This window comes from Solea solea, chromosome 4, assembly GCF_958295425.1.
Source record: "Solea solea chromosome 4, fSolSol10.1, whole genome shotgun sequence".
NCBI classification, from domain to species: domain Eukaryota; kingdom Metazoa; phylum Chordata; class Actinopteri; order Pleuronectiformes; family Soleidae; genus Solea; species Solea solea.
The window spans coordinates 20,193,347-20,207,336 of NC_081137.1; the positions used below are offsets into that span (position 1 = coordinate 20,193,347).

General features: G+C 38.0%; 4 protein-coding genes across 4 annotated transcripts; all 4 read right to left on the reverse strand.

The window, feature by feature from the left end:
• LOC131458689 (olfactory receptor 6C4-like) lies at window positions 1–984 on the reverse strand. Its single transcript, XM_058627892.1, has one exon. It carries the CDS (start codon window positions 982–984, stop codon window positions 1–3), a length of 984 nt encoding a protein of 327 aa, XP_058483875.1.
• A 2,963-nt stretch (window positions 985–3,947) lies between these two features.
• Window positions 3,948–4,931, reverse strand: LOC131458690 (olfactory receptor 8G1-like). The gene has a single exon (XM_058627893.1). It carries the CDS (start codon window positions 4,929–4,931, stop codon window positions 3,948–3,950), a length of 984 nt encoding a protein of 327 aa, XP_058483876.1.
• A 4,276-nt stretch (window positions 4,932–9,207) lies between these two features.
• On the reverse strand, window positions 9,208–10,179 carry LOC131458884 (olfactory receptor 8G17-like). The gene has a single exon (XM_058628204.1). It carries the CDS (start codon window positions 10,177–10,179, stop codon window positions 9,208–9,210), a length of 972 nt encoding a protein of 323 aa, XP_058484187.1.
• Window positions 10,180–12,254: 2,075 nt separating this feature from the next.
• LOC131458691 (olfactory receptor 8G17-like) lies at window positions 12,255–13,238 on the reverse strand. The gene has a single exon (XM_058627894.1). It carries the CDS (start codon window positions 13,236–13,238, stop codon window positions 12,255–12,257), a length of 984 nt encoding a protein of 327 aa, XP_058483877.1.
• Between the last annotated feature and the right edge of the window lie 752 nt (window positions 13,239–13,990).

A 13,990-nucleotide genomic window follows, 5' to 3' on the forward strand; every position in this document is an offset into this window, starting at 1 on the left:
TCATCTAATCAGTAGTTTCCTCACGGTACACTTGGATTGTTTTGTGATCTTTAAAAGCTTACTCAGTGATGTTTTTATTTCTTGTGTCTGCAGAACATAAACAATTGGGTTTAACATGGGAGGAAATACAGAGGTCAGAGAAATGCTAATAATCCTGGAATTTGAATGAAGATTGTGCAAGCTAGTTGAGATTAATACTGGAATGAAATAGATGGCCACCAGTGAAATATGACCTGTGCAGGTTTTAAGGGCCTTCACTCTTTCCTGAGCTGTTGCCACTCTAGTCAAAGCAAAGACAATACACACGTAAGTACCTAAGATGAAACTCAATGGAAGCCAAAGAAAAATAACATATAGAAATAGAGCAAAGACATTTGAAGGTGTTTTGTCATTGCAAGCCTGTCGGTATATCTGACGATGGTCACAGAAATAGCTGTTAACAACCACAGAAGACTTACAGAAGGACAGTCTTGTGAGGAGGCCGACTGCCGTGAGGCACACAGCAATGGCAAAGAGCCAAAAAGAAGCAATTAAAGAAAACATGAACCTGTGAGTCACTCTCACTTGATAGTGCAGTGGGTACTTAATAGCAATCAGTCTGTCATAGGAGAGTGCAACGAGATTAAGAATCTGGATCATCAGAGTGGCATAGCAGAAGAAAAGGAATGTCAAGCAGTCACTGTAGGATATGCGGTTATTGTTAAACAGGAAGAGGTCAAGGACCTTCGGCACCAAAGCAGTGGTACCAAACAGGTCTGTAAAGGCCAGGTTAAAAACTACCATATATTTTGGAGTCCACAGATTATGATCCAAGTAAATTACAGTCATCACAACTGTGTTTCCCACCACTGAAATAATATAAACAAAAAAGAGAAAGATATAGTAATACATGGCATTAGGTAATCCAATGAATCCACTTATTATAAAATATGCAGGACGCACAAAGGTGATGTTTTTGCCAAGAGCGGAGTTGAATAAGTCCATTGTTAAATTCTTGTCTGTGTTCAAATCTCCAACGCACAAGGACAGATGTGGAGAACACCAATGTGCGCTGTTAAAAAGTGAGTTAGTTTCTCTCTTGCTCCGTTTTATTAAAGAAGACATGACAAGCTCCTCTGTTTGTGACAGATACGGTGACGGCCTGATCCCTTGAGTCTACATGCGAGCATCACAAAACTCAATTACCAATTGAGTTGGTTTCAGGTATTCAAAGAGGTCATTGTGCACTTTGAAAACATGTTTTTGTTTTCTCGTGGATCACAAGAAGAATAGTACAGTAGTAAATGACCGTTAACTCTATTTAGGTAATAAAATACATTCAGGACACAATCAAATATAGACAAGATGGACAAATATTAATCATTCAATAGGTTGCCTGACCCAATCCCAGCCTAAACACTATGAACTGCACAATGTATTATTGACCTCCTAATTGTGGTATGATCCTATATTTTCCAAACAACACATATCAGACCAAAATAAACAAGACTATAAGTTTCTTAATACCTACATTACCTGGAGATTAATTTCTACCATTTTTGCACAATTAGAAATTTGTAATCAAATAAGGAGAGGGACAACCAAAAAAGAAGTGAAAATCCAGAAGTAAATGGGGGCAGTGATGTAATAATACTGATACCAACTGTTGTAAAACACCAAAGTTGATGAAGAAGAATTAGAAGAAGAAGAAGAAGAAGAAGAAGAAGACATAAATATAGTAAATTATGTGACTGATGTTAGGTTTTGTTTTAGCGACATATTACAGATGCAATCCAAACTGCTTATGCGTCACTGGAGCAGAAGTTATACTGGCAACCATGCTGTGGTCAAGCATGTTCTGATTTGGTGCTGGACTAAGGCAGAAAAGAAGCAAAAAGTCTGTGTTTAGTTTCTGAGTCTGAATCTCAAGGCACATCCTTATCAGTGTCTACTTTGCTTGATTAGCTTTTGTTACCTGCAGCATATAGCGTTGGTGTGTAGTCAGAGCCGGATTAAATAAATGGACTATACTAGGCAGACTGTATTTTTTGGGCCCCCCTCCATCGATGTTATTTATGAATTGAAATCTGAAACTTACCAAAGTTACTAATAAAAGTTAATTCACATTTTACATAGCGTAGTCTTTGGTTACGAGTTGGTTCTTTGTATGCCAAAATAAGTCATGTGTTGTATATTAAACAGTCTATCAGACTATTTTTTGATTTTTATTACCGTATTTATACGTTACTACAAGGCTCTATTAAATGCTATTAAATTATCCTTATCTTCTCCATTGCGAGTGTTGTTAAGGCAGTAAATCACCAATAGGTGTCAGCATTGCCATGTAAACAGAGCAAATAAGATAAATGTTGTAAGCTATTGCATTTGGCAGAAAATCTTAATTAAATGTGTTGATTAAATTGAATAGTTTAATAAGTAGTCAAATATACAAAGACCAATGACATTTGCAGTAAGAGAAACTGTGCTGTAGTGGTAAAGAGGTTTATTTTCATGGACATGCGTCACCTCTCTTCCATTTTCTGGTATTCAACACTCAGCAGCTCAGCTCCTGATCTGGAATGTTCAGCAGTTTTCTCCACTGGTCTGGATGTTTCTCTGGATGGTGTACTGTGCAGTGTTGTTTTTGGAAGCCATTCTAGATTTAGTCTTAGTTTTAGTCTTTTGGACTAAAACGCTTATTAGTTTTAGTCACGTTTCAGTCATTTCTATATGTGATAGTTTTAGTCCAATTTTAGTCGACGAAAACTCAAAAAAGTTTGAGTCAGTTTTAGGTTGTTTTATTTTTTTTTCAAAAAGAAGTATAGTCTTTTAACAAATCCATTTAGGTCAATAAGTATTGTAGATTACTGTTGGGCAGAAACCTTTAATCTCCATATTTCAACTTTTCAACAGTTTTTTCCATGAATTGATGCCAACTTCATCATACAACAGTGTCACACATAAGTTTGACATGAAATTTCCTCCACCGGTGGTGCGCCGTGACCGACTCTAGATCGGCTTGGAAGGGCTCTGGGCGAAGTTGGTTTACAGCGAACCCCTGCCGAGACCTCGCCGCGGACATGTGCACTCGCACAAAATTATCATGTTAAGTTACTTTTTAGGTCAGTAATGAGGCTTGGTGTCTCTTTAATATGTTACTGTAGAATGCATTGATTCAGCATATTATCACTGTTTTGTACGCACTTATGAAGCTTTCAACATAATTTATATAACAATGTGTGTGTAAATGTTGCAGTGTGTAACTATTTATTGAAAATAAATGTCTGTTAAATTCAAACATTGTCAAAATGATTTCACACTAATCTGTCAGCTCCATACAATTCTCACTGTGTTTCTCAGTCTTACAGTATTTAGATCTCCCTCAGTCAGGTATGAAGGCATATCTTGACAGAGCTTTACAGATGAGGGACACAACATACAAATGATTACAAATTACATACCAAACAGAACCATAATACTAATTATTATTATTATTATTATGACGATAAGCCACAAAATGTCATCAATAACCATTAAAAAAAATGTGATCAGCATATATCTTTCATGTTTATTCATTCAAAATGAAATGACACTACAAATACAAAATCACCTTTTTGTAAGTCTTAACTCATGAAATATATTCCAAGTGGACTGCATGAAGAGACTTTAACAGACCTGAAATAGTTTGCTGTATCTAATGTAACTGCAGTCATCACACAAACACAGGAGGTACAAATAAAATCGGTTAGCGGAAAACTGGTCCTATGACTGTGTTGTACATACCATAAATTTCATCATTGATCTTTTCAGGTATTAGCTGAGCAATAGCAACAAAAAGTACCCTGTATGATCTGATTCAAGTCAAAACATTAGTAGTGAATTATTTAAAATAGTAAATGCATCATTGGGTTTACTATTTTAATGATACTCTTTATACTGTTTACGTTTTTATATATAGACAAAAATGGTCATCTAATCAGTACTTTCCTCACGGTAATCTTGGATTGTTTTGTGATCTTTAAAAGCTTTCTCAGTGATGTTTTTATTTCTTGTGTCTGCAGAACATAAACAATTGGGTTTAACATGGGAGGAAATACAGAGGTCAGAGAATGGTTAATAATCCGGTCATTTGGATGAATATTTTGCATGGTAGATGAGATTGATATTGGAATGAAATAGATGGCCACCAGTGAAATATGAGCTGTGCAGGTTTTAAGGGCCTTCACTCTTTCCTGAGCTGTTGCCACTCTAGTCAAAGCAAAGACAATACACACGTAAGTACCCAAGATGAAACTCAATGGAAGCCAAAGAAGAATAACAAATAGAAATAAAGCAAAGACACGTGAGGGTGTCATGTCATTGCAAGCCTGTAAATATAGCGGCCTATGGTCACAGAAATAGCTGTTAACAACCACAGAAGACTTACAGAAGGACAGTCTTGTGAGGAGGCCGACTATCACAAGCATCACAGTTATGTCAAAGAGCCAAAAAGAAGCAATCAAAGAAAACATGAACCTGTGAGTCACTCTCACTTGATAGTGCAGTGGGTAAGTAATAGCAATCAGTCTGTCATAGGAGAGCGCAATCAGATTAAGACACTGCATTATCAGGGTGACATAGCAGAAGAAAAGGAATGTCAAGCAGTCGCTGTAGGATATGCGGTTAGTGTTAAACAGGAAGAGGTCAAGGACCTTTGGAACCAAAGCAGTGCTACCAAACAGGTCTGCAAAGGCCAGGTTAAAAACTACTATATATTTTGGAGTCCACAGATTATGGTCCAAATAAATTACAGTCATCACAACTGTGTTTCCCACCACTGAAATAATGTAAACAAAAAAGAGAAAGATATAGTAATACATGACATTAGGTATTCCAATGAATCCACTTATTAGAAAATATGCAGGACGCACAAAGGTGATGTTTTTGCCAAGAGCGGAGTTGAATAAGTCCATTGTTAAATTCTTGTCAGTGTTCAAATCTCCAACGCACAAGGACAGATGTGGAGAACACCAATGTGCGCTGTTAAAAAGTGAGTTAGTTTCTCTCTTGCTCCGTTTTATTAAAGAAGACATGACAAGCTCCTCTGTTTGTGACAGATACGGTGACGGCCTGATCCCTTGAGTCTACATGCAAGCATCACAAAACTCAATTACCGATTGCAGCTGTTTCAGGTATTCAAAGAGGTCATAGGGCACTTTGAAAACATATTTTTGTTTGTTTTCTCATGGATCACAAGAAGAATAGTACAGTAGTAAATGACTCAATTAACTCAATTTACGTGATAGAAAAGATGGACAAATATTAATCATTCAATAGGTTGCCTGACCCAATCCCAGCCTAAACACTATGAACTACACAATGTATTATTGACCTCCTAATTGTGGTAAGATCCTATATTTTCCAAACACATATCAGACCAAAATATACAAGACTTTAAGTTTCTTAATACCTGCATTTCCTGGAGATTAATTTCTACCATTTTTGCACAATTTCAAATGTGTAATGACTATCACATAAGGAGAGGGACAACCAAAAAAGAAGCTGAAATCCAGAAGTAAATGGGGGCAGTGATGTAATAATACGGATACCAATTGTTGTAAAACACCAAAGTTGATGAAGAAGAAGACATAAATATAGTAAATTATCATGTGACTGATGTTAGGTTTTGTTTTAGCGACATATTACAGATGCAATCCAAACTGCTTATGTATCACTGGAGCAGAAGTTATACTGGCAACCATGCTGTGGTCAAGCATGTTCTGATTTGGTGCTGGACTAAGGCAGAAAAGAAGCAAAAAGTCTGTTTAGTTTCTGAGTCTGAATCTCAAGGCACATCCTTGTCAGTGTCTACTTTGCTTGAATAAGCTTTTGTTACCTGCAGCATATAGCGTTGGTGTGTAGTCTACTAGTAAACTGCATTTCTTTTCACCATCAACCAAAACATTGTTGTGGAATCATCTGCAGAGAAGAAACCACCGTGATGTGTGGTTTCAAAACATCGTCCATACGTGGACACAACTTGGAGAATTTCGCTGTTTACTTTGGGAGCTCCATATGGATGAGAACCACTTCCAACGATTCTTTTGCATGAAAGGCTCAATACGGAGCTCCTGAATTAAACAGTGTTGTGTTCGCTGTTGTTATGAAACCACACAAGACAGCAGTTTCTTCTCTGCAGATGTTTCCACAAGAGATATAGTGCCATAGTACTCCGAGTGTCCACACACAAAAATGATAAGTTTACCCCTCCATTATGAGCCGAGTCTGGTCGCTGGCAAGTATGTGACATCATCTGGAGAATCTCAACGGTAACTGTACTAGTGTCTTCCTGTGTCTAACAGGGCACCAGTATCGTTCCCATTAACTAGGACAGGGGAAGTCTGTTGCCTTTTCACCAAGCCTGTATCCCCCTCTTCTGGTCGCGGGACACAGCTATGGCTTGAATGCTTTGGCTTTCTATTAGGACATTCTGGCTTAAAAGGCTTCACCTCAGACACCTCTCTGGGCCTGACTGGGGAAAAATATTTTGGGACGACATCCTATTAGGCTTGCTTGTCCTTAGACCACTTTCAAAACCCTCAGACCTACCTCATGCCACAGGCCTTGGATGGAATACAACCCGGAAGTTCTTGTTGCTCCGCCTAGCAACATGAAGTTCTCCACCCGTCCTGCCGCCCTCTGGCCATCCTGAGGGTTATGCTTCCTCACCCAGACTTGGATGTCTGGTGCTTGACCTCTTCAACCAACCTATTTGCCGGCCTAATCCACTTTTGGAACAAATCCTTAAGGTGGGTGTACAGTTAACATGTAATTTCTCCATGCCTGACCTCAGGTTCATGGAAGCTCCTCCAGCGATCTCGTACTTGTTGAATATGGCTTCCTTCACCCACTCATAATCCATGGCCTGTTCCATGTCCATTGCCACATAGGCACTCCATGCTTTGCCAGTGAGATAGGGCACTATTAACACTGTCCACTAATGAAGTTCTGTCAGTTCTGTATTAGGACTAGGTTGTACAATCCCTTAGTGATTTGCACTCGAGGTGTGAGGTGGATTGGAGCAGGCATCCAAGGGGTTTCCAGGTAGGAGACATGGTATTGTTTATGGGACAGAAGGGTTCAGGGACTCATGGGGGGTCATCTAGTGGGCACCCTCCTTCTCTGGTGTTTCGCTGACAGGCCCACAACACCTCCAGAAGGCTCATCGGCAACACCTAGTGTCCCAGATGTGCCCCCCTCAGCTCTTAGCCCTTCTGTACCAAGGAGGCTATTTTGGAGCCCAGGTGGCTTCTCTCCTCCTCACCCAGAGCCATCAGCTTTCCTGTTCAGCTGCATGTGAGAGGGCTTTGATGGCTTGGCTTTGGGCTTGGCCTCGAATTACCAAGTCCTTAAGCAGCCTGGTCGTCGCTTGTCCCCCAAAGCCTCTGCAGTCGACTTCCACCTAATCCCCATATTGCATGTTTTTGGACTGTGGGAGGAAGCCGGAGAACCCGGAGACAACCCATGCACACACACACAGTGGAGAATATGCCAACTCCATGCAGTAAGGCCCTTGTTCCTACCCGGGGTCGAACCCGGGTCTTTTATCCAAAGTTATTTACAAAAGAGGAATAAGCTACATAGAAGTAGTCTTTTTTTTTTTTTTTTTTGGAATAAGGGACAATACACATTTATGAACATTTCTGTGAAAGTGCCAGTTTTAGCTGCAAAGCTAGTTTTTAACTGTAGTCCCTGGGCAAAGGTGTGGATATGCCAATAAAAGACATACATTAGTAAATAAGTAAAAGTTAGTACATTTCATAAATATCAACAGCACACTTGGAAAGAACTCCACTAGATAGGAACAGTGGACTGATAGAGGGTGAGAGTGCCGAGGTGGATCCAAGTGCAGGGAGGGGTAAGGTAATTGCTAGGGCAGAAGATGCTCTTGGAAGAGCTGGGTTTTCAAGAGCTTCTTGAAGATGGACGCCCCTGATCTGGTAGCGCTCAGTAGGTCATTCCACCAGCGTGGAACGACAAATGAAAAGAGTCTGCATTGTTGCGTGTGTGGTGTTGGCACCGCCAGACGACAATCCTTTGATGAACAGAGGAGTCGAGGGGTAACATAAGCCTTTAGGCATTTAAGTAGGTGGGAGTGGACCCATGAAGCACTTTGTAGGCTAGCATCAGTGATTTGAATTTGACAAGGGCGGCTAAGGGTAGCCAGTGGAGCTCAATGAACAGAGGGGTGACATGCAGGTGCCCTTTTAGGCTGATGGAAGACCAGGAACGCCGCAGCATTCTGGACCATCGGTAACGGTTTCACAGCACAGGTCAGGAGGCCTGTGAGCAGGGCATTGCAGTAGTCAATATGGGAGATGATTATCATGTTAAGTCACTTTTTAGGTCAGTAATGAGGCTTGGTGTCCTCTTTAATATGTTACTGTAGAATGCATTGATGCAGCATATTATCACTGTTTTGTACGCAGCTATGAAGCTTTCAACACGTTTTATAAAACAATGTGTGTGTAAATGTTGCAGTGTATAACTATTTATTGAAAATAAATGTCTGTTATATTCAAACATTGTCAAAATTATTTCACACTAATCTGTCAGTTCCATACAATTCTCACTGTGTTTCTCAGTCTTACAGTGTTTAGATCTCCCTCAGTCAGGTATGATGGCATATCTTGACAGAGCTTTACAGATGAGGGAAACATACGAATGATATTACATACCAAACAGAACCATAATAATAATAATAATAATAATAATAAGCCACAAAATGGAGTCAATAACCATTAAAAAAAAATGTGATCATCATATATCTTTCATGTTGATTCATTCAAAATTAAATGACACTACAAATACAAAATCACCTTTTTGTAAGTCTTAAATCATGAAATATATTCCAAGTGGACTGCATGAAGAGACATTAACAGACCTGAAATAGTTTGCTGTATCTAATGTAACTGCAGTCATCACACAAACACAGGAGGTACAAATAAAATCAGTTAGCAGAAAACTGGTCCTATGACTGTGTTGTACATACCATAAATTTCATCATTGATCTTTGCAAGTGTTAGCTGAGCAATATTAACAAAAAATACTATGTATGATCTCATTCATATCAAAATATTAGTAGTAAATTATTTAAAATAGTAAATGCATCATTGGTTTTACTACTTTACTGTTACTCTTTATACTGTGTATGTTTTTATATATAGACAGAAATGGTCATCTAATCAGTCATTTCCTCACGGTAATCTTGGATTGTTTTGTGATCTTTAAAAGCTTTCTCAGTGATGTTTTTATTTCTTGTGTCTGCAGAACATAAACAATTGGGTTTAACATGGGAGGAAATACAGAGGTCAGAGAATGGTTAATAATCCTGGAATTTGGATGAATATTTTGCATGGTAGCTGAGATTAATACTGGAATGAAATAGATGGCCACCAGTGAAATATGAGCTGTGCAGGTTTTAAGGGCCTTCACTCTTTCCTGAGCTGTTGCAACTCTAGTCAAAGCAATGACAATACACACGTAAGTACCCAAGATGAAACTCAACGGAAACCAAAGAATAATAACCATTAGAAAAATAGACAAGACATATGTGGGTGTTTTGTCATTGCAAGCCTGTGAGTATAGAGGAGTATGGTCACAGAAATAGCTGTTAACAACCACAGAAGACTTACAGAAGGACAGTCTTGTGAGGAGGCCGGCTGCCATGAGGCACACAGCAATGGCAAAGAGCCAAAAAGAAGCAATCAAAGAAAACATGAACCTGTGAGTCACTCTCACTTGATAATGCAGTGGGAAAATAATAGCAATCAGTCTGTCATAGGAGAGTGCAATCAAATTAAGAATCTGCATTATCACAGCGACATAGCAGAAGAAAATAAATGTCAAGCAGTCGCTGTAGGATATGCGGTTATTGTTAAACAGGAAGAGGTCAAGGACCTTTGGCACCAAAGCAGTGGTACCAAACAGGTCTGCAAAGGCCAGGTTAAAAACTACTATATATTTTGGAGTCCACAGATTATGATCCAAGTAAATTACAGTCATCACAACTGTGTTTCCCACCACTGAAATAAAGTAAACAAAAAAGAGAAAGATATAGTAATACATGGCATTAGGTATTCCAATGAATCCACTTATTATAAAATATGCAGGACGCACAAAGGTGATGTTTTTGCCAAGAGCGGAGTTGAATAAGTCCATTGTTAAATTCTTGTCGGTGTTCAAATCTCCAACGCACAAGGACAGATGTGGAGAACACCAATGTGCGCTGTTAAAAAGTGAGTTTGTTTCTCTCTTGCTCCGTTTTATTAAAGAAGACATGTCAAGCTCCTCTGTTTGTGACATATACGGCGACGGCCTGATCCCTTGAGTCTACATGCGAGCATCACAAAACTCATTTACCGATTGCAGCTGTTTCAGGTATTCAAAGAGGTCATTGTGCACTTTGAAAACATATTTTTGTTTGTTTTCTCATGGATCACAAGAAGAATAGTACATTAGTAAATGACTCAATTAACTCAATTTACGTGATAGAAAAGATGGACAAATATTAATCATTCAATAGGGTGACTGACCCAATCCCAGCCTAAACACTATGAACTACACAATGTATTATTGACCTCCTAATTGTGGTATGATCCTATATTTTCCAAACAACACATATCAGACCAAAATGGCCAAGACTTTAAGTTTCTTAATACCTGCATTTCCTGGAGATTAATTTCTACCATTTTTGCACAATTTCAAATGTGTAATGACTATCACATAAGGAGAGGGACAACCAAAAAAGAAGCTGAAAATCCAGAAGTAAATGGGGGCAGTGATGTAATAATACGGATACCAATTGTTGTAAAACACCAAAGTTGATGAAGAAGAAGAAGACATAAATATAGTAAATTATCATGTGACTGATGTTAGGTTTTGTTTTAGCGACATATTACAGATGCAATCCAAACTGCTTATGTATCACTGGAGCAGAAGTTATACTGGCAACCATGCTGTGGTCAAGCATGTTCTGATTTGGTGCTGGACTAAGGCAGAAAAGAAGCAAAAAGTCTGTGTTTAGTTTCTGAGTCTGAATCTCAAGGCACATCCTTGTCAATGTCTACTTTGCTTGAATTAGCTTATATTACTTGCAGCATATAGCGTTGGTGTGTAGTCTACTAGTAAACTGCATTTCTTTTCACCATCAACCAAAACATTGTTGCACTATATGTTGTGGAATCATCTTCAGGGAAGAAACCACCGTGATGTGTAGTTTCAAAACATAATCCGTAGCCGGAAACAACTTGGAGAGTTTCGCTGTTTACTTCGGGAGCTCCGTATGGATGACAACCACTTCCAACGATTCTTTTGCCTGACAGGCTTGGTTTCTCTTCAATATTTAATACTGTAGAATGCATTGATGCAGCATATTATCACTGTTTTGTACGCACTTATGAAGCTTTCAACACAATTTATAAAACAATGTGTGTGTAAATGTTGCAGTGTGTAACTATTTATTGAAAATAAATGTCTGTTAGATTCAAACATTTTCAAAATGATTTCACACTAATCTGTCAGCTCCATACAATTCTCATTGTGTTTCTCAGTCTTACAGTGTTTAGATCTCCCTCATCAGGTATGATGGCATATCTTGACAGAGCTTTACAGATGAGGGACACAACATATAAATGATATTACATACCAAACAGAACCATAATAATAATAATAATAATTATTATTATTATTATTATAATAATAAGCCACAAAATGGCGTCAATAACCATTAAAAAACATTTGATCATCATATATCTTTCATGTTTATTCATTCAAAATTAAATGACACTACAAATACAAAATCACCTTTTTGTAAGTCTTAAATCATGAAATATATTCCAAGTGGACTGCATGAAGAGACTTTAACAGAACAACTGAAATAGTTTGCTGTATCTAATGTAACTGCAGTCATCACACAAACACAGGAGGTACAAATAAAATCGCTTAGCAGAAAACTGGTCCTATGACTGTGTTGTACATACCATAAATTTCATCATTGATCTTTTCAGGCATTAGCTAAGCAATATCAACAAAAAATACCATGTATGATCTGATTCATATCAAAATATTAGTAGTAAATTATTTAAAATAGTAAATGCATCATTGGTTGTACTACTTTACTGTTACTCTTTATACTGTTTACGTTTGTATATATATATATATATATATATATATATATATATATATATATATATATATATATATATATATATATATATAGAGAGAGAGAGATATGGTCATCTAATCAGTACTTTCTTCACGGTAATCTTGGATTGTTTTGTGATCTTTAAAAGCTTTCTCAGTGATGTTTTTATTTCTTGTGTCTGCAGAACATAAACAATTGGGTTTAACATGGGAGGAAATACAGAGGACAGAGAAAGGTTAATAATCCTGGAATTTGGATGAATATTCTGCATGGTAACTGAGATTAATATTGGAATGAAATAGATGGCCACCAGTGAAATATGAGCTGTGCAGGTTTTAAGGGCCTTCACTCTTTCCTGAGCTGTTGCCACTCTAGTCAAAGCAATGACAATACACACGTAAGTACCCAAGATGAAACACAATGGAAGCCAAAGAAGAATAACTCTTAGGAATACAGCTAAGACGTATGTGGGTGTTTTGTCATTGCAAGCCAGTCGATATATCTGACTATAGTCACAGAAATAGCTGTTAACAACCACAGAAGACTTACAGAAGGACAGTCGTGTGACGAGGCCGACTAACAGGAGAGTCACAGTTATGGCAAAGAGCCAAAAAGAAGCAATCAAAGAAAACATGAACCTGTGAGTCACTCTCACTTGATAGTGCAGTGGGAAAATAATAGCAATCAGTCTGTCATAGGAGAGCGCAATCAGATTAAGAATCTGCATTATCACAGCGACATAGCAGAAGAAAAGGAATGTCAAGCAGTCATTGTAGGATATGTGGTTATTGTTAAACAGGAAGAGGTCAAGGACCTTTGGCACCAAAGCAGTGGTACCAAACAGGTCTACAAAGGCCAGGTTAAAAACTACTATATATTTTGGAGTCCACAGATTATGATCCAAGTAAATTACAGTCATCACAACTGTGTTTCCCACCACTGAAATAATGTAAACAAAAAAGAGAAAGATATAGTAATACATGGCATTAGGTATTCCAATGAATCCACTTATTATAAAATATGCAGGACGCACAAAGGTGATGTTTTTGCCAAGAGCAGAGTTGAATAAGTCCATAGTCATATTCTTGTCAGTGTTCAAATCTCCAACGCACAAGGACAGATGTGGAGAACACCAATGTGCTCTGTTACAAAGTGAGTTTGTTTCTCTCTTGCTCCGTTTTATTAAAGAAGACATGACAAGCTCCTCTGTTTGTGACAGATACGGTGACGGCCTGATCCCTTGAGTCTACATGCAAGCATCACAAAACTCAATTACCGATTGCAGCTGTTTCAGGTATTCAAAGAGGTCATTGTGCACTTTGAAAACATATTTTTGTTTGTTTTCTCGTGGATCACAAGAAGAATAGTACAGTTATAAATGGCCCTAAACTCAATTTACGTGATAAAATATATTCTGGACACAATCAAATGTAGACAAGATGGACAAATATTAATCATTCAATAGGTTGACTGACCCAATCCCATCTTAAACACTATGAACTACACAATGTATTATTGACCTCCTAATTGTTGTACGATCCTATATTTCCAAACACATATCAGACCAAAATAAACAAGCCTATTAGTTTCTTAATACTTGCATTACCTGGAGATTCATTTATACCATATTTGCACAATATGAAATTTGTAATGACTATCAAATAAGGAGAGGGACAACCAAAAAAGAAGTTGAAAATCCAGAAGTAAATGGGGGCAGTGATGTAATAATACGGACATCAACCGTTGTAAAACACCAAAGTTGATGAAGAAGAAGACATAAATATAGTAAATTATCATGTGACTGATGTTAGGTTTTGTTTTAGCAAC